Raw genomic sequence first — 27,256 nt, 5'->3', positions numbered from 1 at the left:
ATTACAAAACATATTAACAATGGTAAAAGAAATCAGTGTTATAGTAAAGTATAACAATGAAAAAAAAAAATACTAATAATGTTTAATACTGATATGAAAATCAATACTTTCAGAAGCAGAGGTGCATTCTTATCAATCATCCTATGGAAATTATTAAAGATCATTCCCTTGCATCATATAATTACTCCACGTCCTTAATATATATAAAGTCAACCAATTATGAACCTCTCTCTCTCTCTCTCTCTCCCTCTCTCTCATGGCGGAGGCTAAAGATAGTCAGGTTTACTGCACAGACATACTAGACCCGCATTTATAAACGTTGTGATGTTATATTTCTGCTTATTTTGACAGTCTCTAGTGAAGTTATTGGAGTTTAAAATGGTATTGTCATGATTCTGGTGATAGTTTTAACAAGAAGTGAGAAGTTTTAACAAGAAGTGAGAAGTTTTAACAAGGAGTGAGAAAATACGTACACGAGCCTAACTAGCCATCAATGGGGCTTTGAAAATAGTCTTGGTGAGAGATCGAAGCCTTTAACCCTTTAACTGCTATTTGGTACACCTTTCCTCAATTACTAATCATTCTGAGACATTTTTTCTTGTTCTACAGCTGCCTCCAATCCTTAAACTGGGTAGAAATTTCAAAATCTATTCTTTTTTAATCCCCTTCTGTTTTGTAGATGCTTATAAAGATTTCAGGCATTACTTTTGGTGGTGGTAATTGCTTCGTGTCGCAGTGGAAGGTTTCAGAGTCCTGATGAGAGGACGAAGCCTTTAAGAGTACAGGATGCAGACATACATTCATTCATTCCTACGTCATGAGTTTCCCATGGTAAATTTCACCACTAAGACTCCGTATTTAAGATTTCATCCAAAAATAATTTCCATTATTGGTTTCTTTTATTTTTGTATTTTATTCTTCTTTATTATTCGTTCATTAATTTCTTTGTTTATTTTTTGCACGGGTGAGATATTCGTGGGGAATCATTTACTTGCGTGGAATTTTCTAAGCAGCCGTGTAGTCGCCAGCCAGCCTTGCCTGTCGTGGCCATGTGAAGGCTGCGTGCGTCCACCCACAAATACCACGAGTGATAAGATGATCCTGAGAGGAGCTGAAATTAGACCTGGCAGGGTAAACACACACACAGTGCGAACTTTCCCTGTCTCCCCTCACTCCTGTGCTCCTCGTCAGCCTTTCCTGCCTTGGGAAATGAGGCACAGTACATTCTTCAAGACCCGTATTCATAAACCCTTTGCTCTCTCACCACGATCATTTTCAAAGACCACAGAGATGATTAGCTCCCAAGCCCATGGTCGCGAGGCTGTTTCTGAGAATCGCTGGACTACCTCAGAACCCTCAATATATATATATATATATATATATATATATATATATATATATATATATATATATATATATATATATATATATATATATATATATATATATATATATATATAATATATAAAAATAAATATATATAATAATATAATATATATAATATAAGCCTCAATAAATACGAGAGCTTTGGTGGTGACCTGTTTCCCGTCTGCCAATCAGAGCGTTCTATTTTTCCGTTTTCTTTCTTTCTCTTTCGTAAAGCTCACGGATCCTTCATTTGTCTTTACTTCTTGCCTCACAGTGTATTGGTAAGTGTCTTCTACTGCTAATGTAACCGTGATTCTATTAGTTTATATCATTACAAGTAGTAGTACGAGTGTGGCTCTGTTCTTAGTGACAATTACACCAGCACAACCTCCACCAATCAGCACCAAGTATTCAAGTCACGTGATACTCTCTCCTCGCCGTTTCCTCAGCCATTCACATTGCACCCGCTGACGTGACGGGTCTCCGGTTGTGTTACGGCGGTGAAGCGATGTTGCGTCTGTCCTCTGCGGGCATGTTGTGGTGGACTGCGGTGTGGAGGGAGAGGTGGATGTGAATAGGGAGAAGTGGATTGTGGAAGAGAGATGTGGAGAGTAGGATGGTGGAAGGGGCAGGTGGAGGTGGCTATGGCGGACGTGACTAGGTTGAAGTGTGCGTGTGTGTGTGTGTTAAGGATGGAAGTGGTTTGGATGACTAGGATGATGGACGTGACTGGCAGGTGATGGTGGTGGTGGTTGCAGGGGAGAGGGGGGTGTGAATGGTAGCTTGGGAGGGGGGGAAGTTGGAATGGTGGTAGAGAAGTATTGGTAGTGATGGTGAAGGTGACTGGCTTGTAGTAAAGGTGGTGGTGGTTGTTGGGATGGTGATGGTTGTGAAATAGTGGTGGGGGTAGCGTACGTATTGTGGTTGTTGGGTGTGGTCGAGTGTTGGGGTGGTGATGTGGTGATGGTGGTAGTTGGGAGTGGTGTTGTGGTGGTGGTGGTGGGGGTGGTCGTAGTTAGAATGGGGTAAGTGGTGGTGGTGATGGTGATGCTACGGTTGTTAGGGTTTATAGGGAGATGGCCGTGTGTGTGTGTGTGTGTGTGTGTGTGTGTGTGTGTTTGCACTCCTGTAATCAACAAACTGCAGTCACTCGTTCGCTTGTTTCACCTCCGTGCTTCAGGCCTTCCTTCTCTCTGCTCCCCTCCCTCCCTTCGTCGCCTTCCTGCCACCCTTTCCCCGCTCTTCCTTTCCTGCTTTCCCCGGCTCCTCGTGTCCCAGGTGAGTGTTATCTTATTTGAGTCAGTATATAATAGTTTTTATTTGAGATTGAAACTCCACACGTAATGAAAGGTAGTAATCTGTGGTTTTGAATACTATTATTGGACTATTTATGTAAATTTACAATAGAAAATTAATTATATTAGGAAATGTATGTATATTTCAACAATTTCATCTATATAATGACCTGTGTGATGTGACGTCAGAGAGAGAGAGAGAGAGAGAGAGAGAGAGAGAGAGAGAGATATTGACAGCAAATGAGGCAGTATTTTAACTTTCCTGACTCTCCGATGATGAAAGTTATATGATTGAGGATGCAGTTATATTGAGAAGCTGAGCAGATAAGTACGAGTACACCACCTGTCTGTCTGTCCGTCTTTCCATCAATCAATCAGTCAGTCAGTCAGTCAGTCTGTTGATGGAGGACTGGTGGAGAGACCAATGTGTGCCTGTCTGTCTACGTCATGCTTCCATCCGCTGTTTCATTACGTACATAAAATACGTGAAAGGGAAATATTGGTTTTATTTATTAATGGACTGGTGAGGTGGTGGTGGTGGTGGTGGTGGTGGTGGCGGCATTACTAGCACTTAGGCGTCATATCTGTAACGTAGTAGAGAATGAAGGCAATACGTATGCTATGGCAGCTTGAAGGTAACAATTGGTGATGAAAGGGTGGTTGGTGGTGGCGGCAGGGGCTGTGAGGACTGCCTGTTACCACCACCACCACCACCACTGTCCCCAGAGTGCATCTGACTGGCTGACCTTTCGCTCCCACGTTTTTTCCCTGCCCTTAATCTCTCTCTCTCTCTCTCTCTCTCTCTCTCTCTCTCTCTCTCTCTCTCTCTCTCTCTCTCTCTCTCTCATATTTTCCTAATGTGTGTGAAGTGGTTCATTTTCCTAATGTGTGTGAAGTGGTTCATTTTCTTAATGTGTGTGAAGTGGTTGGCGTGGATGGCAGGGGCGTGGAGGGGGTCACGCTGGTAGTGTAGAAAAGAAAGCGAGAGAAAAGTGATGCGGTGGTGGTGTTCAATACCTGAGTGAAGTACTGGCGTCGTAAAGACCATTTCTGCCCATTGTGCTTTCTGACAGTTTAAATTGTGTGCTTTTGTAATGGCTCGTTTGTTATTTAATTTATTTTTCACGTGGAGGAAAATTGTGTTTACTTTATTATTTTATTTTACTATATATATATATATATATATATATATATATATATATATATATATATATATATATATATATATATATATATATATATACAGAAAAAGAGAGAGAGAGAGAGAGAGAGAGAGAGAGAGAGAGAGAGAGAGAGAGAGAGAGAGAGAGAGAGAGAGAGAGAGATTGTTTGTTTGATTTTGGGTTTGTCTGCTGGTCTTTTTTTTCAGAAAATTGTTTGATCTACTACTACTACTACTACTACTACTACTACTACTACTACTACTACTACTACCACCACCACCACCATTACCACCACCACCACCACCATTACCACCACCACCACCACTACTACCATCACCACCACCACCACCACCACTACCACATCACCACCACCACTATCATTACCATTACCACCACCACCACCACCACCACTACTACTACTACCAGCACCACCACCACCACCACCACCACCACTACCACTATTACCAGTACCACCACCACCACCACCACCACAACAACCACTACCACTACCGCCACCATCACCACTATCACTGCCACCACCACTACCAGTACCACCACTACCACTACTACTACTACTACTACTACTACTACTACTACTACCACCACCATCACCACCACCACCACTACTACTACCACCACCACCACCACCACAACCACCACCACCACTACTACTACCACCACTACTACCACCACCACTACTACCACCACCACCACCATTACTATTACTACTATCATCACCACCACCACCACCACCACCACCACACTACTACTACTACTACTACTACTACTACTACTACTACTACTACTACTACTACTACTACTACTATTGTTGCAGGTGACCCATGAACTAGCCCTAACAACTGTGATGGAGAACAAGAAGTGGGCTGTAGGTGACGAGATAACTAGTAGACTGCTGGCTGCCAGTGAGGTATGTGTCTGTGTCTTTATGTCTGTCTGTCTGTGTGTGTGTCAACAAGGGGCACAGATATGGAGTATTTTTTAAGGTTTTGGTGACAGATTAACATTTCTGCATTATTGATAGGAGAAACACTCTTTTAAAAGTTGTACTTGAAGTGACATGGGTTTTAAGTATTTTTAAGGTTTTGGTGACAGATTAACATTTCTCCAATATTCAATAGATTAACAATATTTCTGTATTAACATTTCTCCAATATTCAATAGATTAACAATATTTCTGTATTACTAACAGGAGAAACTTTAAATCACTATGTATTATATTCTCAATATAACGCTTAAATCATTTTAATGCAGTATAATTAATTTTGATTTAAATCACGATATTTACTCAACATTACTTAAATAATTTTTAATACAGTATTTTTCATTTTGATTTGTCGTTATTTTTTACTGTCACTTGATTTAAATTATTTGATTTAAATCAAAGCAACCCTGTGAAAAAGTTTCAATTAGTTTGATCATATTGTATTGCGGTTTATTACACAAAAGCGGAGCTTTATATTCGTCCTCCCTGAAAATCTCTGATGTTCCCTCAACACGGTTTAAAAAAAAAAAAAAAACGCGTTTTGCGGGCTCTTAACTACGCAGGCCCAGGATAATCACTAAGATGTTAACATTTTTTATGGCGACCACCTTCAGGCACTCACTCCTGACACCAAATTGTTGTGGTGCCAGCAGCGCCTTCAGGAATCCCACTCCTCGATACTAGTTGTTATGGCGGCGTCCCTCAGCGCCTTCACTTACATCACAGCAGGTATCCAGGGGCAGTTGCTCACACATAACAGGGCTCCACCGCCCTCAGGGTAAGTTGGCTAGCGAAGGGACGAGGCAGGCGCACGCTTTCACGCCGACTCGACTACACTACGGAGGGGGGGGGCAGGATAATGAGATACTCGGGCACACACAACACGTCACTTTATTTACAGGAACAGGGCACACAGCAATACAAGGCACACATAACAACAGTACAGGTTACACTCAATAGTAGCCCAGGGCGCACAGTACACTTGTCACTCGAGTCAGGGCGGGGCACACCACGCCCTCACTACCCACAGCGTGCAGCATCACACACACCCACAGTCCGCCAGTGTAAGCACGTTCACGACACACGTCTCAACCACCGCGATCCGGCACCCACTGTCTGCACAGTCCAGGGTGCACGTAGCCACCACGTCTCCATCACCCACTGTCCAAGCTCCAGGCACAGTCCAGGGTGAGAGCACTTTACCCACACGTCTCTATCACCCTCTGTCCAAGCTACAGGCACAGTCCAGGGTGAGAGCACGTAACCAGGGCCGAGTCTCGTGGAAATGCGAAGCAACACAGGCCTGCTCTCTTGAGATCTTAAGCTCCACCTCTCCTCTCATTCCAAGAGCAGGTCTCTCATAACTTCGGCTCGCCTCTGGTTGGTTGACGCTCCAGCCAACCAGCGCCCGTTCATCCGTATGGGTTTTGTAGCTTTCGCAGTTACACGGTTTGTAGCTTCTGCAGCGTTGCAAAGCATCTTCATTACTGCCACCGTTGCCATTGACACACTCCAGCGCCACAACAACGTGGTGCTATAAGGACACCAGAACTAGGCCGAGAAGAATGTGATTTAGATGCAGGAAGAGTAGATAGGGACTAGGAGGAACCTTGAAGAATTAAGTAGTGCGAAAACTCACCATGGGCAATCAGCGGTGGCCAAATACAGCGCGGAGGAACATTAGCGCTGTCTTCCTGCCCAAGCAACCACCCTCGTTCTCTTCCTGCCCTGACATGCACAGAAACAAGACGTCGGTGGTTAGCCTCTGAGCTGTGGTGTTGCCCTCGATCCTCGTGGAGTGAGGCACCCGCAGCCAGGACACGGGGTCATATCTCGCCAGTAAGTACAAGAGAGAGCCTAGAGGAGAGCTGAGAACGGAATGAAGAAAGGAAGAGATGAAAAGGAGAGGAAACGACGAGACAATCAAGACCCTGGGTGAGACGCGGTCAGCCCAGGTCATCCCTGAAGTGGCGAGGTGACCCCATACAACTCCACAAGGTCGTGGAGGACGCTAGGCATAGTCCTGCAGACTCCAGAAATACATATCATCACCACCTTGACTCCTGCTTCTAGCCAGCGAAGGCCACGTGGTCGCCTACACTCAGCCATCCACCTCACCTGGACACCCACCTGCTCCCGACTGCTACCCGGACATCATCCACCTGCAAGAACCAAGATAAGCACTTCCGGGATCCTTGGTTTTGGTTAGCTAGCTAGTTTAGTTAGGAGTCACTTGCTATAGATAGGAACCCTCCTCGGTCTGCTGCTAGTTTTTATTTATTTATTTATTTATTTATTTTTTTTTTTTGTGGTGTAACGCTGTGCTCTACATGAGTGATAGTGTTTATTTATTTTTTTCCTGAAGACCAGTTCTGTGGTTATCTTGGAGGTTAACGGAGAAATGTACCTCACACCTGTGTTTGTAGCTTTTTTTTCATTTTTTTTTTATTGGTCACTTTTTTGTTGTGATTGTTATTTATTTATTTATTTATTTATTTATTTTATGTTGAAATATGGGAGTGTGAATGCAGCACAATATATAAAGATGTGCATTCCAGAGTGAAACGAAGGCGTACATAGGATAGAGTGCACAGGATGCAATTTTTTTTTTTTTTTTTTTTTTTTTTATCTTTTTTTTTTTTTTTTTTTTTTATCATCACCAGACCTTGATTGATTTAAGCAAATGAAAACTTTAGTGTGAGTACCTTACAAAGACACTTGACAATACTAATGTCACCCCACATCGTGGTTTTCACCTTAACACCTACAAACATTGGCTGGACACAAGGTCATATAAATAATTTATTCATTTATTCTCGAATAATCTTTACAAATTACATTCTTTGCACATCGAAGTAACTAATTACCTTTATTCATACACTTGAGGGAGGTTGAAGGATCACTAATCCTATGTTAGATTGTCTATGTTCAACTCGTATTCAACTCGTATCTCCTCCCTCATTTATTGACCAATTCATTTAAAAAGTATTTTGGTCAGGAAGGATGGTAGAACAATGTCTGCTATCGTTTTTTTTTTTTTTACGGTATTATTTTTTTCGATGAAAAAGTAAAAAAATAGACTTTCAAATATGTCAAATCTAAATTAACTCCAAACGAAAATTACGACAGCAGACTTTGTTCGCCTCTCACAGTTTCATAAGCCGCAATAGCCCATATATGTGTAACAGCAATGACAACGGAGATAATTTTTATATGCTAAAATCCGCCATTTTAATATATCTCGGAGTTTAAGGGGTGACTATATATATAATTCACCTATTGCAGCTAAGGACTTGAAATTCACATATATACATCAGAATATGTTGAAAAAGAAGACATTGATTTAGTTACTCCGATTGGTTTTGTACATAGGCCTAAAGCTATTCATGATTTCACCCGTAATTACCGGCGGAGGTGGGGGGTGGGGGGGAAGGCGGGTGAAAACAATATTTGTTATATTTCGCCATATTTTTAGATAAAAACCAGTGTTTAACTGTTTATTTTTAAGATATTAATGCAAAAGATATCTAATGCAGACACATTGACTATTTGCTAGAATTACGAAAAAATTATTTTTATTTTTCGCATATAAATGAGAAAATAGACCTAAAATTTCGTGCTCTCTAATGTTGTACGCAGCAAAAGAACCGTAGATATTCATAGGAGACTGAAGAAGTACGCAGCAAAAGAACCGTAGATATTCATAGGAGACTGAAGAAGTACGCAGCAAAAGAACCGTAGATATTCATAGGAGACTGAAGAAGAACGGGTATGTCAGAAAAAAAAGGAAAAAAGGAAAAAAAAAAAAAAAAAACATTTTCGTACATGTCTCGCGGCGGGCGAAACAGTGGAATTTCATAACAGAAGACCTCATTACATAAGGGGATTTTTCTTTATCAAAACGTTACATATAACAAAAGTGGAAAAAAAAAATGTAGAAAATTATAAGAAAAAAAAACTTTTTTCATGTCCGGATCGTACAACCCCGTTGATGCAAAAAAATGTTTGCGCGCCTGACGTTGTTAACACACACGACACACACTTCTCTTGAGAAAAGATAGTAGCCTTCACGAGTGTCTTACTGTTTCATTGCAGAGCCCCTCCTCTTGATGACGACGCGTACACTCAGCTACTCTTTGCAGCGTCTCACTTAAATTTTTCCCAATATCTTTGTATCTCCATTTCAGATAAATTGTTCTTTTTCCAAGGGTTGAGGAGAACATGGTCGTGCTTCAAGTGAAGCCACTGCAGCCACTCCCTGACAAGTCTTCCACACTGGTGAGTGTTGTTCAAGCATGTCTTAGTATTGCTAATTCTTTATTTCCCAGAATATATACCACTATATAATGGAAATGCCTTACCACCACAAATAACGTCAAACAAAAATAAATTCTACACTAAGTGCTGAAAAACGTAGCATCATCCTCTGCACAAAACAATACAGCAGCGAAGTGACACTGCCAGGACTTGAACCAACACCTGCCGTGGTGCCAGGGAGTGCCGAGGCCTGTGCTGCCACCACGCTGAGATGAGGAGAAAGAGAAGAGCATCAGGGAGGAATGACCGCGGCAGAATGAATGGTGTGTTAGGTGAATGGTTCAGACAGTGACAGTGGACAGAAGAAATGCTGGAGAAAGATTAGACCACAGGTGGTTCATGTTGTAGTAGTTCAAGGTTTGGCAGAAAACATTTTTTTCTAGACACAGTGGCAGCAGATAGACAAGAGAGGATGGTGTGGTGGACAAGAGGATGCAGGGAGACGGCAGACACAATGGAAGCTACAGATGAAAGAAGAGCAGGTCAAGCCATGGCAGCAGACAGACAGATAGATTGGATCAGAAAGAAGTATTATTTAGTGAGATAAGGAACTGTACAGCCCTTCACAATGCTGACTACTTGATAGCAGAGGTGGTTCATGTTGGTTCAGTATTTCAGGATTGGGTTTGAAGCTGTTATGTGACAAGAACAGTCTGAAGAACGAGAGGTTCTATTGTCACTTGTAAACAAAGTGGCAGAGTATTATTATAACATTATTATATTAATATTTATAAACTGTACCAGCTGGCTCAGTGTATACTGACAGTCACCTTTGTCATGCCTACTCTAGTGGAGGAGTGGGAGGAAAAAGTCTTGAATCGTCCAAGGTAGAGTTTTTAGCAAAGGTTTGAACGAAGAGTTCAGCTTTAGAAATAGATGTGATAGGAGTGGTGCCATCTGGTTGAAATAAAGGAGGGAAAGAAGAAGAAGCAAAGTTGTTTGTTATAGATATTTTTGGCTAGATGCCAGAAGTCACGAGGGGAGTTAGATCTTGAAAGATTTTGACACTGTTAATAAAGGAGTTTTTGGCTAGTTGGAGAAAAAGACTTGGCACGGTTCCGGGCAGAAATATAAAGTGTATATTAATAAAAGAGTTTTTGGCTAGATGGAGAAAAGACTTGGCACGGTTCCGGGCAGAAATATAAAGTGCATGAGATTCTGGTGATTGAAAGGTTAAATACCTTTTTGTGGACCACCTCTCTATCATGTATAGCACGAGAACAGGTTGTGTTAAACCAGGGTTTGGAAGGTTTAGGTCGAGAAAAAGAGAAAGGAATGTACGCCTCCATGCCAGACAGTATCATCTCTGTTATGCGCTCGGCACTCAAAGATGGGTCTCTGACACGGAAGCAGTAGTCATTCCAGGGAAAATCCGCAAAATACCCCCTCAGGTTTCCCCAACTAGCAGAGGCAAAACGCCATTGAAGTCTCCAAGAATGGAGATCTCTGCAAAAGGGAAGAGGGTCACAGAATGTACTCCACTTTGGAAGTTAAGTAGTCAAAGAATTTCTTATAGTCAGAGGAGTTGTTAGGTGAGAGTAGTATACACAGCACAGGTAAATTTAGTTCGAGTGACTCTGTAGTCGTAGCCAGATGGTGGAAAACTCGGAAGATTCAAGAGCGTGGGCACGAGAGCAGGTTAAGTCGTTGAGCACATAAACGCAACATCCAGCTTTGGATCGAAAATGAGGATAGATAAAGTAGGAGGGAATAGAAAACGGGCTACTGTCAGTTGCCTCAGACACCTACCTGTGTTTCAGTGAGGAAGAGAAGATGAGGCATAGTTGAGTAGAGGTAATGTTCTACAGATTCAACGTGAATGTTGCAGAAGTTTATGAAGAAAAAGTGAGGTGTCAAGACACTTAAAGGGTCGTTATCAGAAGAGCAGTCTAACCTGGGGACATTTGTGGTTCTCTCCCCAGATGGGCAGGGACTCCGAGCCTGGTGTCGCTGAGTCGCCATGATAATTTTGAATTTTCAGTGAAAGGTGTGTGTGTTATAGATGCTTGTAATTTTGTGTGGAGAAAGAGAGCGGTCTTTAGAACATTGAACATTGAACATTTATTTATAGCCATTACATACATTGTATATTTATATTCCATAAATTTTTTATTATGGCTAGCCTTTTTTTAAGCGTAAGCTTTTCAGGCAAAACTAAAACTATAATATAACTAAACCTAAGCTAACAAAACTGGACTTAATATAAGGTACAATACACAGTAAGTACTTAAATGTTGTACAGAATAATTTTAAATGTTGCATAGGATTATAAGGGTATTTATAAGATTAAATAGATATCAACATACATTTTCTTATACAGCAGTGAGTAAATTTAGTGATACATACATCTGCATAAACGATCATACACCTGTGTATGTAAACAATAATAAAAGAAATTAAAGAAAAGTAACATATATATATATATATATATATATATATATATATATATATATATATATATATATATATATATATATATATATATATATATATATATATATATATATATATATATATATATATATATATATATATATATATATATATATATAAATAAAAGTAATACATACATTGGGGTCTGCATATAGATATTGATCTATTGGCATAAAGAATGGAACAAGTAATAGAGTACAAAATTTAATATAATGAAAAAATAATTTAGATAATTATTATGAATTTAATACATGATGCATAATGCGTATACAATAATGATAAATATAATAAGTTATAATTTATAGACATGGCCACATACAAGGAGTTGGGTACAGTGATGGGAGTCAACATTAATTAGTATTTATTAGTAGTTACTTATTATGTGTTGTTTTAGTTTGTTTTTGAAGGTAGCTACAGAGGGTGAATTTCTAATGTTAGGAGGGATATCGTTCCAGTAAACAGGTCCTAAGTATAATGTAGATTGACGGTACTTTGAGATGCGATGGGGAGGAGGACGTAGTTGGTCACAGTGACGTGTATCATGATTATGGATGGGGGCATCGTTTTGCATAGAATACATTTTTTTATACATTTGAATGGATATAGCCATTTTTGTTATGTCCTCTAGTCTTAGCAACTGAGTTTGTTTAAATAGGAGTCGTGTATGTTCTAAGTACGTGCTATTTGTGATTATTCTAACAATTTTTTTAAGTTGGAGTTGAAGTGGTATCAGATAGGTAGGATAAGTGGTGCACCATATTGGATTGCAATAGGCAAGTAGTGGGTAGATGTGAGCATAATAAATACACTTCAGTACGTATGGAGGCATTAAGTCTTTACTCTGATGGAGTAAGGCAATATGTCTGGATATTCGTAGGGTGAGATTTTCAATGTGAAGTTTAAAGGTCATGGAATCGTCATAGGTTACACCAAGGAATTTAATGTGTGAGGATCTTGAGATATTATTATTATTGATCTGGAGTGGAGGTAGATGGTGATATTTTTTTTAATGAAAACAACATAAAGTATGTTTTATCGGTATTAATGGTAAGTCTATTGGATATGCACCATCGGTATAACTGATGTAGTTCTGTATTTACTGTTGTAATCAATTGTTCTGGGTGAGGACCGGTTAAGTAAAGTGTCATGTCGTCAGCAAATAAGATGGTTTTGGAGTGTGTAAATATATCAGATATGTCATTTATGTAAAGCAAAAAAAGAATTGGGCCTAGGATACTGCCTTGAGGAACTCCAAGGTGATTGTTTTTTAATGTGGAAAATTCACCTTCAAATACAGTTTATTGGGTTCTGTTGGTTAGGTAATCTGTAAACCATGAGTGGATGGGACCACGAATGTCATAATGATATAATTTGTCTAAAAGAATTTTATGATTTACAGTATCAAAAGCCTTGGAAAAGTCAATGAATACAGACAGGACTGATAGCTTGTTGTCGAGAGCTGAGTAAATGTCTGAAGAAAAGAGATTTAGTGCTTGGAAAGTGTTATGATTGCGTCTAAATCCAAATTGTGTTTGATTTAGGATCTTATTTTTTTCTAGATAGCTTATCAGGAAATTTTTCATCAGGGATTCAAAGATTTTTGAGAAAATACTGAGGTTTGAGATTGGGCGGTAGTTTTTAGGATAATTACTCGGGCCAGTTTTCGGGATAGGAATGACTCTAGCTTTTTTTAATATACTCGTATAAGGGAAAGTCCCTGTTGAGATAGAGTGGTTAAAGAGGGTGGTCAACGGTATGGAAAATATATCAGAATTATGTTTTAGTACTTTAACTGAAATCTCATTTACACTAGAGTTTTTATTTTTTAGTGATTTTATAATATTTATGGTATCATAAGTAGATATTGCAGGCAACAGCATAGAATTTTGAAAATTAGCTTTTAGATAATGGGTTGGGTTTTATGTGAGAGTTAGGTAGTTTATCACTTAGTTCTGGAGCAATGCTGCAAAAGTAGTTATTAAACGCCTCAGCTATGTCAAGGGGCTTATCTAAAGTTGAGTTATTATACTGTAGGGTTGTTTTGTCGTGCTTCAAGTTAGAAGTATTTCTAATCTGATTTATTGTTTTCCATATTTTTTTGGTATCATTTCTGAAATTACAAAAAAAATTTTGATAATAGTTAGACTTTGCATCTTTAACAAGTTTTGTAACATGATTACGGTAGTTTTTATAAAAGGAATGTGATACCAAACCCAATTTATAGTTTTTAAAAAGCGTACATTTATACTTTATAGAATTAAGTAAACCACTAGAGATCCAAGGGTTTTGTAGTCTTTTAGTAGAAATGAATTTTGTTTTTATAGGGAAGCATTCATAATATAATGTATTGATCTTATCATGAAAGGCATTAAAGTTTTCATTTGTATTGTGAGAAAAGATCTCATCCCAGTCTACTTTAGATAATTCATTTGTAAAAAGGTTATGATTTGTACCATTGCATATTCTAAAGGTGATTTTATGTTTATAGTCTAAAGTAAAATTTAAAGTTATATTAATAAATATAGGCAAATGATCAGACAGGTTGAAATGGATGATGCCAGAAGAAGATGGTGGAGTAAAGTTTGTCCAGATCTGATCAAGTAAGGAGGGTTGACCAAGATCAGGATTGTCTGGGAATCTTGTTGGGCGAGAAATATGGGGAAAATAATTTAGGGCTTGCATAGAATTAAGAAAAGTATTTGTAGGAAGATGAGTTGAGTGTTCTAGAAGGTTGATATTAAGATCACCAAGTAGGATACTTTTACTACATCTGAATATGTCATTTGATAATATCTGACTGATAATAGTTGTGAATTCATTAACTGCTAAATGCTTACTATGGGGCCTGTAGACAACTGACATAACATATGAGGTATTTATTATTTTGACTTTAACTGTACAGATTTCTATATCATCATTTATAAAGCAGTATTCTTCGATTAATTCAAAAGAAAAAATATCCTTAATAAAGATTGTTATGCCACCATGTTCTCTATTTGTTCTCACGAGATTATGTGAGACATAACCATCAAGAGAATACAAGTGTTTTGAAGAATCTCGTAACCAAGTTTCGGTGAGTGCAATAACATCTGGAGGCTTTGGGAGACTATTTAGGAATGTTTTGAATACATCAAAGTTCTTATGGATTGATCTAATGTTCATGTGTACGATGTTAATGTATTCATCATCTTTATATTTTACTTCAGAGATGTACTCATTAATATTGTAGTATCTAGACAGAGAGCCAATGTCTGATTGTCCATTTATTTTGCTTATTACGTTAATATCAAAAGTAGATGCAGGTGTATTTGTATCATGGATGCTATCACTATAAAGTGATTTATATAAATTTTCCATAATATGTATATTGTACAGTATGGCTAAAAAAAAAAATAAAAAAATAAATAAAAAAATAAAAATAAATAAATAAATAAACTCAGACAGCAAAATGTAATAAGAAAGATTTACTAAAATCAAGACTTAGTTCATGGCTCTCCAGGTGCAGCTTTTATAAATCTATTATATTGGACAAGATATCTCAGTGAATACTATAGGAATCAAGTGAAAGGAAACTAAATAAATCAAGACCGTGTTATCAAAACTAGTAATTGGTAGAGAATTCATATGAAGCAATGGTAAGATATGGTAGTTGGAGAAAGGAATAAAGTTGAGGTAAGGAATGGCTAGAACAGGAATGGAGTCAGCAGATAGAAACAGGTTTAGAGTAAGTAGTCAGGAACAGTGTTAGAATGAGTAAATATGAACAGTATTGGAGTGAGTAGTGAGTAGTAGTAATTAGTGAGTAGTAGTGAGTAGTGAGTAGTAGTGAGTAGTGAGTAGTAGTGAGTAGTAGTGAGTAGTGAGAAACGGGGTTAGAATGAGCAAATGAAACATGATTGGAACAGGGTTGGAGAGAGCAGAAAGAAACAGGGTTATGAAGAGTAGAGAGGAACAAGGTAGGAGTTGGGGAGTGTAGAAAAGAATAGGGTTAAAATGAGTAGAAAAGAAAGGGTTAAAATGAGTAGAAAAGAAACAGAGTTGGGAAGAGTAGAAAAAAGAGGGTCAGGATGTGTAAGAAGGAAACAGGTTGGGGCGAAGGAACAGGGTTAGGATGAGTAGAAGGGAGAAGAAGTGAATAATAGAAAGGAATAGGGTTAGTGTAAGTAAAAAAGATCAGGGTAGACTTAAATAGAAGTGATGAAAGTTGAGTGAGTAGGAAAGAACATTGATAAGTCATGCATACATACATACATAATATAACATACAAATGATTGTCACATATCAGTAGGAAATATTTGCCTTGTAGTACTTGATTTTGAAGTTCCTAGGTTGTGGGTTGCTTAAGTATTGGGTACTTATCTAGGAATTCATTCAAGGTCTCATCTGTTGTTATGATATGCTTTTGAGTTGATATTTTAAGTTTAACACAAATCTTTCCTTCTTGAGTGTAACATTGTTGGAACATATCCCTATGTTGTTTCCTGATTTCCCATATTGAAGAGTGATCGGCGTTTAGCTGTGAGGCTCTCATTGATAATTATAAAGTTTTGGTCTAACCGTTATACAGGCATTCATTATTTCTGCTTTCTTTTGTCTACTGTGTAGCTTAACAATAATTGGCCTAGTTATGTTCTGTGCTCGCTTAGCACCTAAGCGATGCGCCACATTTATATCTGAAGGGGTTACATTGAGGTGAAGGTTGTCTTTAATGACTCTTATTATTACTTCAGCACTATTTTCATCAGAGTTTTCAGGAGGCAATACGGGTCCACTGATAATTAAGGTATGGCAGGCTGTGACTGCCCCCTTGTGTTGTGAGACACAAAGGAAAACGTTCACCGAGGTCTCAGCTGTGTTTAATGAAAGGTTCACAGCACCCCGTGCTTTAGACCTCACTGGGAGTAATTATCATTTCAACAGGTGCTTACTGCCTCCTCCTTGCTCTGTCATTCACAATTTTGAAAGCTAATATGAAAATCAGGGTGTTGTTTCCCTAGCAGATACATTGTTCTTCTGGCTTGTATGATGTTGCCATTCAAATCTAAAGAAAAAAGTCACTAAAGTTTCCATGAAGACAGCAACTTTTTCCTGTTTGGCCAAGAAGTAGAGAAAACGGCGCGCACTTCATTGAAACTTTGATCTTGATCTAAGTTATACGGCACATTGTTTATGAGCGACATTATATAATTAGCTAAGTTTTCATTAATATAAAATAATTGATCTGTTTTGCAAGGCGTAGAAAATGACGTTGTGAATATCAGCAGTATATCTCCATGACTATAACGTTTGGTATGAGTGAAGACATCACACACTAGTGTGTGCATCAGAAACAGTCTCTTCCTCACACGAATCGTTTCATTACCGGGGCTTGAAAGCTGATGAAGCAGTGCGGTGGCGGTCACGCCTCTCAAAGTGTTTGTACTTCCTGTCAACAATGCAGTAACTAATGCAAACTCTTTAATGCAGGTAATTAAATTAAAAAGTGCAATCATTGATTGTTTCACATTCCTAAATTCACAAAGTGCATAACTCATTCAAAGTTTTTAGTGCAGGTAATTAAAGTTTTAGTGAAATAATTGTTCCTATTCCTAATGTTGTGTGGTGCATTATCTCAGACAGGCCCACTGGAAGCTGTCAGTCTGCTGCGGCACGTGGCAAGAACTAAACGTTGAGGAACACACATTGTCCCTTCACCAGTCAGCAGGTTATAAAAAACAGTCAGCAGGTTATAAAAAACAATGCAGTATTTTGTTGAGTAATCAAAGTAATGAAATGTAAATGATAAAAATGTCAGTACTGATTCAGAGTGTCACACTCCAATCATGGCAAAGACTGCCGATCAGTGTCGCACTCCATCATGGCAAAGACTGCCGGCTGAGTAATTAATATTCAAGTTGTATTAGTGAGACTTTCTACTCAGTGTTAAGGCAGGTGTAAGAAAATAGTTAAAATGTATGATAGTACAAGAGAAAATTGAACAAGTTCAAAGTTTAAAATGTAAACACATCTTTAACAAGTAGACTTGAATGGTCAGTACAGCAGACCCTTCCTACAGTAAATTCACTATTATTTCTTGAATGGCCTTACTGTCTCATTATTTTACTTTCCTCATTAATACTTGAGTGCCTTCATTTTATCTCTATTATTGTGACTTTCTCTCATTATGTTGCTGATGTTGTCTACTCTCATCATCTGATTGACTGCTCGCCTTAACAGGTCTGGGCGGCTCGGAAGTCTCACTACAAACTGGAGACCCGTTCACTTGAAGGACACATTTGGAGTCGGACACAAGATCCAAGAGGGAGTCATTTTAAACGAGAGCTTCAGGCAGAAAATTCGGGTGGATTTTCGGCTCAAAAAATGTCTTAATTTTTTGGGATATTTTGAATCCTTCTTTATCTTGAAAAATAACTACAGATATTATATGATTCTAGCTGGAAGTTGACCTGAGCAATGTAGGGTTTGCTGCAGTGAAATTACCAAGGCACAAGTGTCCGGGATTTAAAGAAGATGATGGTGGAAATGTGTCCTGTCTGCTGCTGTGCTGGGAGAAGGAGAGGAACAGGAGAGGAACAGCAGCTGTGGTGGGGCTCTGCTGCTGCTGTCACTGGTGCAGCTGTTCACTCCTGCAGCTGTCTTCCCTCACCTGCAATGAACAACTATGAACAATTCTTCTGCGATGAAGAACAGTGATAACACCTGCTTCATTTCATATGGATGTAACTCTCTCTCTCTCTCTCTCTCTCTCTCTCTCTCTCTCTCTCTCTCTCTCTCTCTCTCTCTCTCTCTCTCTCTCTCTCTCTATCACCCGCTATCACCTCAAACGCAGGCTGTGGTAGAGGCATCCCCTGAGTTACCAACTAGGGATTTTTTAAACAAACATTTTCGTAAGCCAGACCTGCAAAAAAGATGCCGTGAATTGGGTCTTGCAAATGTTTGGACAAGTAGCAAAAGCCAACTCATTGATATGATCATTGAAAAGTCACGGCCACCTTCTAACGATATCGTGAATGATGAAGTGCACACACCACCCTCACCCAGCCACTCACCGCCTGCACCCCATCGGACTAGACAGAGTCTTCCCTCTGACACCCCTCAGCAGGTTAACCTAGACCATGGCGGGCTGGACATACCCGATATCAGTAGAAAAATCGGGATAATTATGACCAAGCTAGAAATTAAAGATACTGAAATTGACTTGCTGAATACTGAAATAAAAACTGCATACCACACGATCCAACAACTCCAGAACCGTATCGCTGAGTTGGAACAGCATCACTGTGGTAGTGAAGCACGTCATCCCACACCAGGAACACGCTCTACACCTAACAACTGCCTCCTCCTTGGAGATACGAATTTACGAGCAATTATACGTTCCGATCTCCAAAATAATTGCCAGATAAGGACCATCTTCGAAGCAAATATGGATTTACTAAGATGCTGGATAAATGAAAAATTAAGTAATATTCCATCTCAGTGTATATTATACAACGGAATCACAGATATACTTGAAGAGAAATCACCACCAACAATACTGAACAACTTAAGTTTGCTGATTGCTGAATTGAAGGAGAGAAACAATGAAATGAAAGTACATGTCTGTCAGATTGTGTCCCCTCCTGGTTCACATGAAATACAGGCAAAAGTACAAGATTATAATGAACAACTACTTAAGTGGGGTGAAGCCAACAGCATAAACATAATCAGAACGGCTCCTTCTTTTACACTGAGCACAGGTGAGATAGATGATTTCTGTTTCGAGACGAAAATCAGTCCATATCCCACGCTAAATAGACTGGGAGCAGTCAAGTTGCTCAATACCATTAAAAGGGAATGTCCAGACTTCCATATCTGCAATAACTGGGAGGAAATCAAGAAAAGTATAAATACACAAACTCCACAACGCAATGCAAGAAATAGATACATGGGTCACAATAACCTCAGATCAGTCAATCAAGAATCTGTCCAGAACGCTGGCTCTTGTGGCCGGCCAACCTATGCAGATATGGTTTCCCTACGCTCTCACAGCAAAGCAACACAGAAAGGACATCCATATACTCAAACGTCTTATAGAGCTTCCCATCAGTCTCTTACTGCTCCTAAACCACGAGATCCTTTTCATATCACACCTGCTAATATATTGGCAAGAGAACATGAGGCAGACTGGAGCAGCGAAGAGGATACACTCAGGCCCGATCTGCCCGATGCAGCCCCGAGGAGAACGCTGGAGGACAGACATCATACAGCCCATTATCAAGCTCGCAGCAATACCCTACGACTGGATAGACGGAATAGAAACCACCCAGTGCAGAAATACGCAAGTGCCCCGGTATATGAGTCTCAGGAAATGTATGGTTTCAGAAGGGAAAGAAACCGATATGCTAATGAGCGTACCCCGGTGTCTGGAACACAGAACGTGCATAGTGATAACTCATACGGTTACAGAAATGAGAGAGATAGATATGCTAATGAGTGTACCCCGGTGTCTGAAACACAGAACGTGCATAGTGATAACTCATACGGTTACAGAAACGAGAGAAATAGATATGCTAATCAGAGAAGTAAAACAGGGTGTTACAATTGCGGCGAATACAACCATATTCAAAGAAATTGTAGGTTTGACCACAAACTCTTATGTAGCAATTGTCAACGTTTCGGTCATAAGAGCCGCTTATGTCAACAGTATAGGGCATAGGATGATGGCGAAGAAGCCTCTGCCGTTGTTGAAATAAAGGAATTTAGAAAAGATTTACTAACGGTGGAACACATTAACGCACAATCACTATTATCGAGTTTGGACGAGGTGAAATTATTGATAATAGATAGAAAAATCGATGTTTTATGTGTGAGTGAAACATGGCTTCAAGCAAACACCCCAGATAGCTATGTAGAAATTCCTAATTACAAGATCTTTAGATGTGACAATGGCCGAGGAGCCGGGGTGTGCATATATGTCCATTGTGCCCTCAATCCCTCTGTCATTAAATTAGATGTACCAAGGACGACAGGCGTGGAGGATGTGTGGGTAAAGATGCAGTACAGGAAATGGCCGGCCATCATCATTGGTTGTGTATATAGACATCCCAAGGCCTTAGCCACATCATTTGATTACATTCAAGACATTTTTAGGATGGTATGTTTACGTGACAAAAGTGTCTTCATCCTAGGAGATTTTAATGACGACATAATGACAATGGGCAATAAAATCAGTAAGGTGATAAAAAACAACAAGTTGACACAAATAATAGATAAACCCACAAGAACAACATCAACATCAGCTACGTTACTAGTAGGGTTTCCTGCTTTTGGGATTTTATAGCATCCCGGGATTCCGGGAAAAATCAAGACATTTCCCGGGATCCCGGGATTTCCCGTAGCAGATAATGTTTGCTAATACTCCTTCTCTATCGTAATTCGTAAATGAACCTCAGTAGTACTTTTTTTTTTTTTTTTTACAGTAACAGGAGCGACTCAAGGGCACAACAAAAGACAGAAAAAATACGCTGTTACTTACCCTGTGAAAGTGTGAAAGTATTTTTAAATGACATAGAGTTTCCTAATACGTATAGAATATGAATTTTTGCATATTACCATATCCATATAGAAGCTTGGCCAGTAGCACTGGCCACCTCCACTGACCCCTATCAAGCCATCTTGCTCCACAAGACTGTAAACTACACAGAAAATGAAACTATGGAATAACTTTTGCATATATTCAATAACATATGTAAAATAATTTGAACACCATATTCCACAAAACCTAAAAAGTGAATAAATAAATAAATAAATAAATAAATGAAAATACTGAAAGTTCCGAAATGCCCTGAAATTAAAGAAGAATAGATATTATCTGGTATTTTCCCAGTGTATTTGAATAAAGCTGAAGAAAATAAAAATTCCGTAATGCACATACAAAATCATAAAAAGAATATTTGGAATTTAGGCCCAACTTTCCAGACATGGTAAACGAAAAGAGGGAAGTGGGACTTTAAACACCCAATGCTAGAGTATGGAATGGCCTGTAGATAAAAAAAAAAAAAAAAAAAAAATCACAGCTGCAAATGCAGTCATACACCCTAAGAATTATTTTTGAAATAACTCTTCAAAAAGCACAAACAGTCAATACTACGATCGATTTGGTAATAAATACGATTTGGTAATAAAAAGGCCAGCTGCTGAAAAAGCCCTTTCAGATTCAACTGACGTTGGTGGTACAGAGTTGAGAGCCTGGAACAATTTTTCTAAATTCTGTGTTCTGTCCCCAGTTGCCTCAAATACACTGAATTCCTTCCCAATGTAGTTACATTCACTTCTCTTTTTTGTACTTTGTGTCTGAATCTGATCTATGGCTGCCTGGAGTCTATCAGTGAGTGAGCTTTGTTGATTTACAGATGTTTCCACATTATCACTAGTTGTAGCTTCTTCATCACTTACTTGAAACAGTCTTCCTAACAGCTGTTTAGCTGACTCCACGATGGCAGACTTACGGGGTAAAGCTAATGGTAATCTTTCCTCACAGCTGTTATAAGCCTTACCACAATGCAGGTATTTCATAAGGCCTACGAGAACCGCACTCCTCCTTTCATTTATTCTGCTATAGAGAGAATTTTGCAGCTTCATTGAAAATGATGACTTTTGTTCATTCAATTCTTTCAACATGAATGAAAACACACCTTCAGCACTAAGAATAGTTGTACCTCTGCATCCCATCCTCTCTGCCCCTAGTTTCACTGGTTGCAGTGCTGTTACTAAGTCATTCAGCACTTTTAATTCCCCATTTGTGATGTTCATTTCCATATTACAGTCAATCATAGCTTTAGCAACTGAGTTTTTTACTTTGAGAAATCGCTCTAGCATGTCTAGCAAGCTGTTCCACCTTGTCTTTGAGTCGAGTTTTAGCATCAGTTCTTTGCCATATTCACTAACAACATACATCTGCAGCTTCTCATTTCTTGTGGGTGATTTTCTAAAAATCTTTACAATTTTCCTGACTTTGTTGATGGTGACAGACAAATCTATGTTCCCTACTTCATCATCTTCCAGATCCTCTAACCTAATATTTTCCAAATCCTCATCTGATACCACCTCTATCATACTACTCAACTCTTCTTCCTCTGGCACAGCTTCCACATCATCAGCTTCCTCTTCTTGGAGATGGGTAACATTTCTCCTTTCCAAACTAACTAAGTTACCATCTGTTTTCTTGTAAAGAACATCACAAACAGCAAGATGTATTCCATGAGCATAACACATGTGATGACAGGTCTTAATCAGTTTGCCAAATTTAACCATGACGCTGGCTCCATCAGTTACACATGCAACTACATCTCTTTCCAAGTTTACCTGAAACTCGGCTAACTTATTCTCAACTACCTCAACTGCAGTCTCTGCTGGTAGTGAACCTGTAATTCTAGCCATTCCTAGATTCCAAAAGGTATCACTAGTATGTAAATTTATGTTCATGTATCTCTTGTTTTTTAGTGAAGTATACTCATCAAGAGATAATCCAAACCTAACCCCAACATTCTTCCTTTTGTTAATATCAAATATCACCCTTTCTTTTGCAACATTGTACTGCTTATGTACAAGATCCATAACAAGAGTTGGACTTTGAGGCAATTTGTATCCCCTTGTAAGCATTGATGTCTTTATGAACTCACTCTTGGCAATGGCATTTATGGAAAATCCATCTACTGCAGCTAGCTTCCCAACGATTTCTTCCTTCGTCTCCTCCTTTTTCAAAAAATCAGTCATTTTCTGTTGCACAGAATTCCTCTTCACCTCACTCGTATCTTTATCATGAGACCTGTCTGAAGGACGTTTGAGATTTTCTGTTTTTTCAATTGAATGTTTGCTCTTGAGATGACGGATCATACCACTGGTAGACCATCCTCTGCACTTTATAACTGCATGACACTTTTTACATCGTGACGATTCTTCACATTTAAGTTTTTCAAAATATTTCCATGCATAAGACTCAGTACTGGTTGTTGCTTCTGCCTCGTCTGCCATTTTAATGGTTATGTAGAGTCAGATAATTCAGTAAATCACCTGAAAAAAAAAAATCATTCTCTATATTCCCTATAAGGATGTTGTTGTCACAATAAATCATATCCATGTGAGAGACCCCGTATTTGTAGTCTGTAACACGAAAATTCAATAACGAACTCACATTCAGAGACACAGTTATGAGGAACAGGCGACTTATTTTCTAGTTTTTACACTGTATTATTTCAGGCTCACCCCACCGAAGTAGAATTATGGTAAGGACAAAGGAATGAGGATGTTAGCAATCAGCATGAAGCAGGCCACAGGAAATAATTTCACATTACACAATTAACACACGTTACACACCTTCACGCAGGGATAGAATAGAACAGACTAACCTGACTCAGCGCCAGAAGCCCACCAAAGCAAAGAAGTGTACGAGAACGGTACGTGTCGTCGCTCGTCAGCTGATTCAGCTCATCGCTGTCTCGCTTCCAGTCCAGGCATCTCTCTCTCTCTCTCTCTCTCTCTCTCTCTCTCTCTCTCTCTCTCATACATTTTCGTATTTTTTAGCTGACATAAGAAAAAAAATAATAAAAAGAAGTTTCCCGGGATTTCCCGGGATTTCACATATTTCCCGGGAAGGAAAAAAAGCCCATTTATGGCCGGGATCCCGGGATCCCGGGATCTCGGGATCCCGGGAAGGAAACCCTAGTTACTAGACCTCATAATAACTAATAAACCTGATGTCATTTTATCACAAGATGTTGTCCTCAAGTCATAGCTGACCATGACCTAATATCAGTTGCTTTAAATGTAAGGAAACCCAGAAAATTGCTTGAGGTAAAAACGTTTCGTAATTTGAAGAACTATGATAAAGACACTTTTTGCTCGCTTCTTCTTGACAATGTTCTGATTTTGAATAATATATTTTTAACTGACGATGTCAACAAACAAGTAGAAATTTTTAATGATGTTTTTATTAATTGTCTTAATATATGTGCCCCTATTGTAACTAGAGCAGTGAAAGGAAGACCAACACCATGGATGAATGACGATATACGTGAGGCAATGGAGGAACGTAATAACTTGCAAAGAGAGTTTAAAATCGACACAAGTAATTCGCGGTTACGGGAACGTTATAAGACAGTAAAGAAACGCGTCAAGCAACTAATTAATAAAACAAAGATGGATCACTACCTCAATCGCTTTAAAGACAACAAAGGGAACACTTCGGCTACGTGGAACATCATTAAAGAAATTATCCCTAGTCAGAAAAATAATCACAATTCCTATAATTTTGAAAACGTAAAAGAGAAAGCCGAAGAGTTCAATAATTTCTTTTCTGGTATTGGTGAATCCACTTTTAAACGCTCACAGAAAGAACTAACTGATGATGGTAAATCTGTTGGCCAGCTTCCTGAACCTAATATTAGTACTGTCTCTACTTTTAGACCAGAACCAGTAGATATTAACACCATAATATTAACAGTTAAAGATCTCAATACAACCAGCTCTGTCGGCTCTGATGGTATCGGGTTACGGTTTCTCCGAGACGCGCTGTGTGTCATAGTTCCCTTCCTTACGTGTATGGTCAACACATCCTTGGTGACGGGGGTGTTCCCTGAGGCCTGGAAACACGCCTTGGTCGTCCCAATATATAAGAACGGTGACTCTGATAGTGTGAATAATTATAGACCAGTATCTATACTACCTATCATATCTAAAGTACTGGAAAAAATTGTTGCTAAACAGCTGTCATTTTACTTAGAATCTAATAATTTATTGTCTAAGAGTCAACATGGCTTTCGACCCAAACTATCTACTGAAACGGCCCTCACTAGCGTCACAGATGCATTGTATGCAAATATGGACAAAAAGAAAGTATCTCTGTTAACCTTGTGTGACCTCTCCAAAGCATTTGACACAGTCAACCATAAATTCCTTCTAAATAAGTGCTCTCTATTAAATATTGACTGCTTTTGGTTTGATAATTATTTGATGAATAGAAGTATGTCAGTTCGTCTAGAAAACAATATATCTAAAAAGAAAACTACTTGCTATGGGGGTCCCACAAGGCTCGATCCTGGGACCAATTTTATTTGGCATCTATGTCAATGACTTATATGAACATGTTGATTGTTTCCTGATACAATATGCTGACGACACACAATTTTTGCATTCGGGAACTATTGAAGATATTAATCAAATTGTGAAATACACTGAGGATACTCATGAGAAATGTCGAGATTATTTTTTGAAAAATGGTTTGATGTTCAACCCCTCTAAAACTCAGTGTATTTTTATAGGAAACAGTCAGCTATTATCTAAAATTCCACCTACCACAACGATCAACTTTAATGGGAACATCATATACCCAAGTAAACACGTAAAAAACTTAGGAGTCTATATTGACCGCTTTATGCTCTTTGATGTCCATACTAATGAGTTAAATAAGAAAGCTATTGGTATTTTAATGTATATCAGCAGAATAGGTGACAGCTTAGATAAACAAACCAGGGTCATTATTGTACAGACACTCGTTCTTAGCTTAATTGAGTATTGCATTAGGATATGGGGAACTGCAAGTGACACTGTAATATCTAATGTGCAGAAAGTGCAAAATTTTGCAGCAAGGGTTGCAGTGGGAGGAGTAAGGAAATATGATCATATATCTCCATTTATCAGGGAACTGAAATGGCTAAAAATAAAGCAGAAACATGTATTTCAAGTAGGTATAACTATTTTTAAAGCTTTACGAGGATTTTACCCAGAATGGTTTTTATCATTAAGCAGTAGACAAGCTGTTACTAGCAGCATCACCAGACAGAGGCACAGCCTGTACGTGCCACACACAAAAACACACAGTGGAGACAGGCGCACTGCTGTACGAGGAGCCAAGCTGTGGAACGCGCTCCCACCTCGCCTAACCCAAGCACCCTCTCTTAACACTTTTAAGGCTAGAATTGAGAAATTTCTGCTAACAGATAATGTTTAAGCCAGACTGAGGATTTTATAGTCATCTTTTCAAGAAAATTTTACTCGCTAATATATCTCTATTTTATACTTTTATCTTATTTTATTGTATTTTTATTTTATTTTTATTTTTATTTTATATGTATGTTTTTGTGCATGTGTAGTATGTGTGTTTCTTTTATTGTGACTTTTACCTTTGGGATTTAATGGTAAACAATTTGTCAAATCTTTTACATTAATATATAATAGTTGTAAGAGACTTATGTATCTGAATGTATTGTGATTGATGTGTCTATCGTAATTACTAAATATCTATTGTAACCTGAGTAATAACCACTTTGGTGGATAATAAACAAATCTGAATCTGAATCTGAATCTCTCTCTCTCTCTCTCTCTCTCTCTCTCTCTCTCTCTCTCTCTCTCTCTCTCTCTCTCTCTCTCTCTCTCTCTCTCTCTCTCTCTCTGTCCCCCACAGTATGTTTACAAACCCACAGTGACTCCCCACAGCTCCTCACCAACAATTGTCTCCTTCACACACACACACACACACACACACACACACACACACACACACACACAGCATTACATATACAAATGTCGCAATCTTGTAGTATCTACAATAAGGAATGGAACCAAAATCGACAAGCCTAATCTTCTTCCAGCCTGCGTGAATGTAGTGAGGCTCAATGTGCGTGTACAAGTGAAGAGTATAT

General features: G+C 38.8%; 1 protein-coding gene and 1 long non-coding RNA gene across 3 annotated transcripts; one reads left to right on the top strand and one right to left on the bottom strand.

The window, feature by feature from the left end:
* The first annotated feature begins 2,212 nt into the window (after positions 1-2,212).
* LOC135096395 (uncharacterized) lies at positions 2,213-20,778 on the top strand. Of its 2 annotated transcripts, none has more exons than XR_010264737.1 (5): positions 2,213-2,646; positions 4,662-4,754; positions 9,017-9,107; positions 17,195-17,283; positions 17,796-20,778. It is a non-coding gene; the product is annotated as an uncharacterized LOC135096395 (long non-coding RNA). The 2 variants fall into 2 exon arrangements; XR_010264738.1 differs by having other exon boundaries at positions 17,195-17,304.
* A 671-nt stretch (positions 20,779-21,449) lies between these two features.
* LOC135096394 (uncharacterized) lies at positions 21,450-24,445 on the bottom strand. The gene is made up of 2 exons (XM_063997865.1): positions 23,966-24,445; positions 21,450-23,630 (listed from the first exon to the last, which is right to left on the bottom strand). Exon 2 carries the CDS (start codon positions 23,589-23,591, stop codon positions 21,705-21,707), a length of 1,887 nt encoding a protein of 628 aa, XP_063853935.1. The 5' UTR covers positions 23,592-23,630; positions 23,966-24,445; the 3' UTR covers positions 21,450-21,704.
* Between the last annotated feature and the right edge of the window lie 2,811 nt (positions 24,446-27,256).

This window comes from Scylla paramamosain, unplaced genomic scaffold (genome assembly GCF_035594125.1).
Source record: "Scylla paramamosain isolate STU-SP2022 unplaced genomic scaffold, ASM3559412v1 Contig4, whole genome shotgun sequence".
NCBI lineage: Eukaryota > Metazoa > Arthropoda > Malacostraca > Decapoda > Portunidae > Scylla > Scylla paramamosain.
Note: the sequence above shows the minus strand (reverse complement) of the source record. Positions and strands in the feature narration are given on the sequence as shown.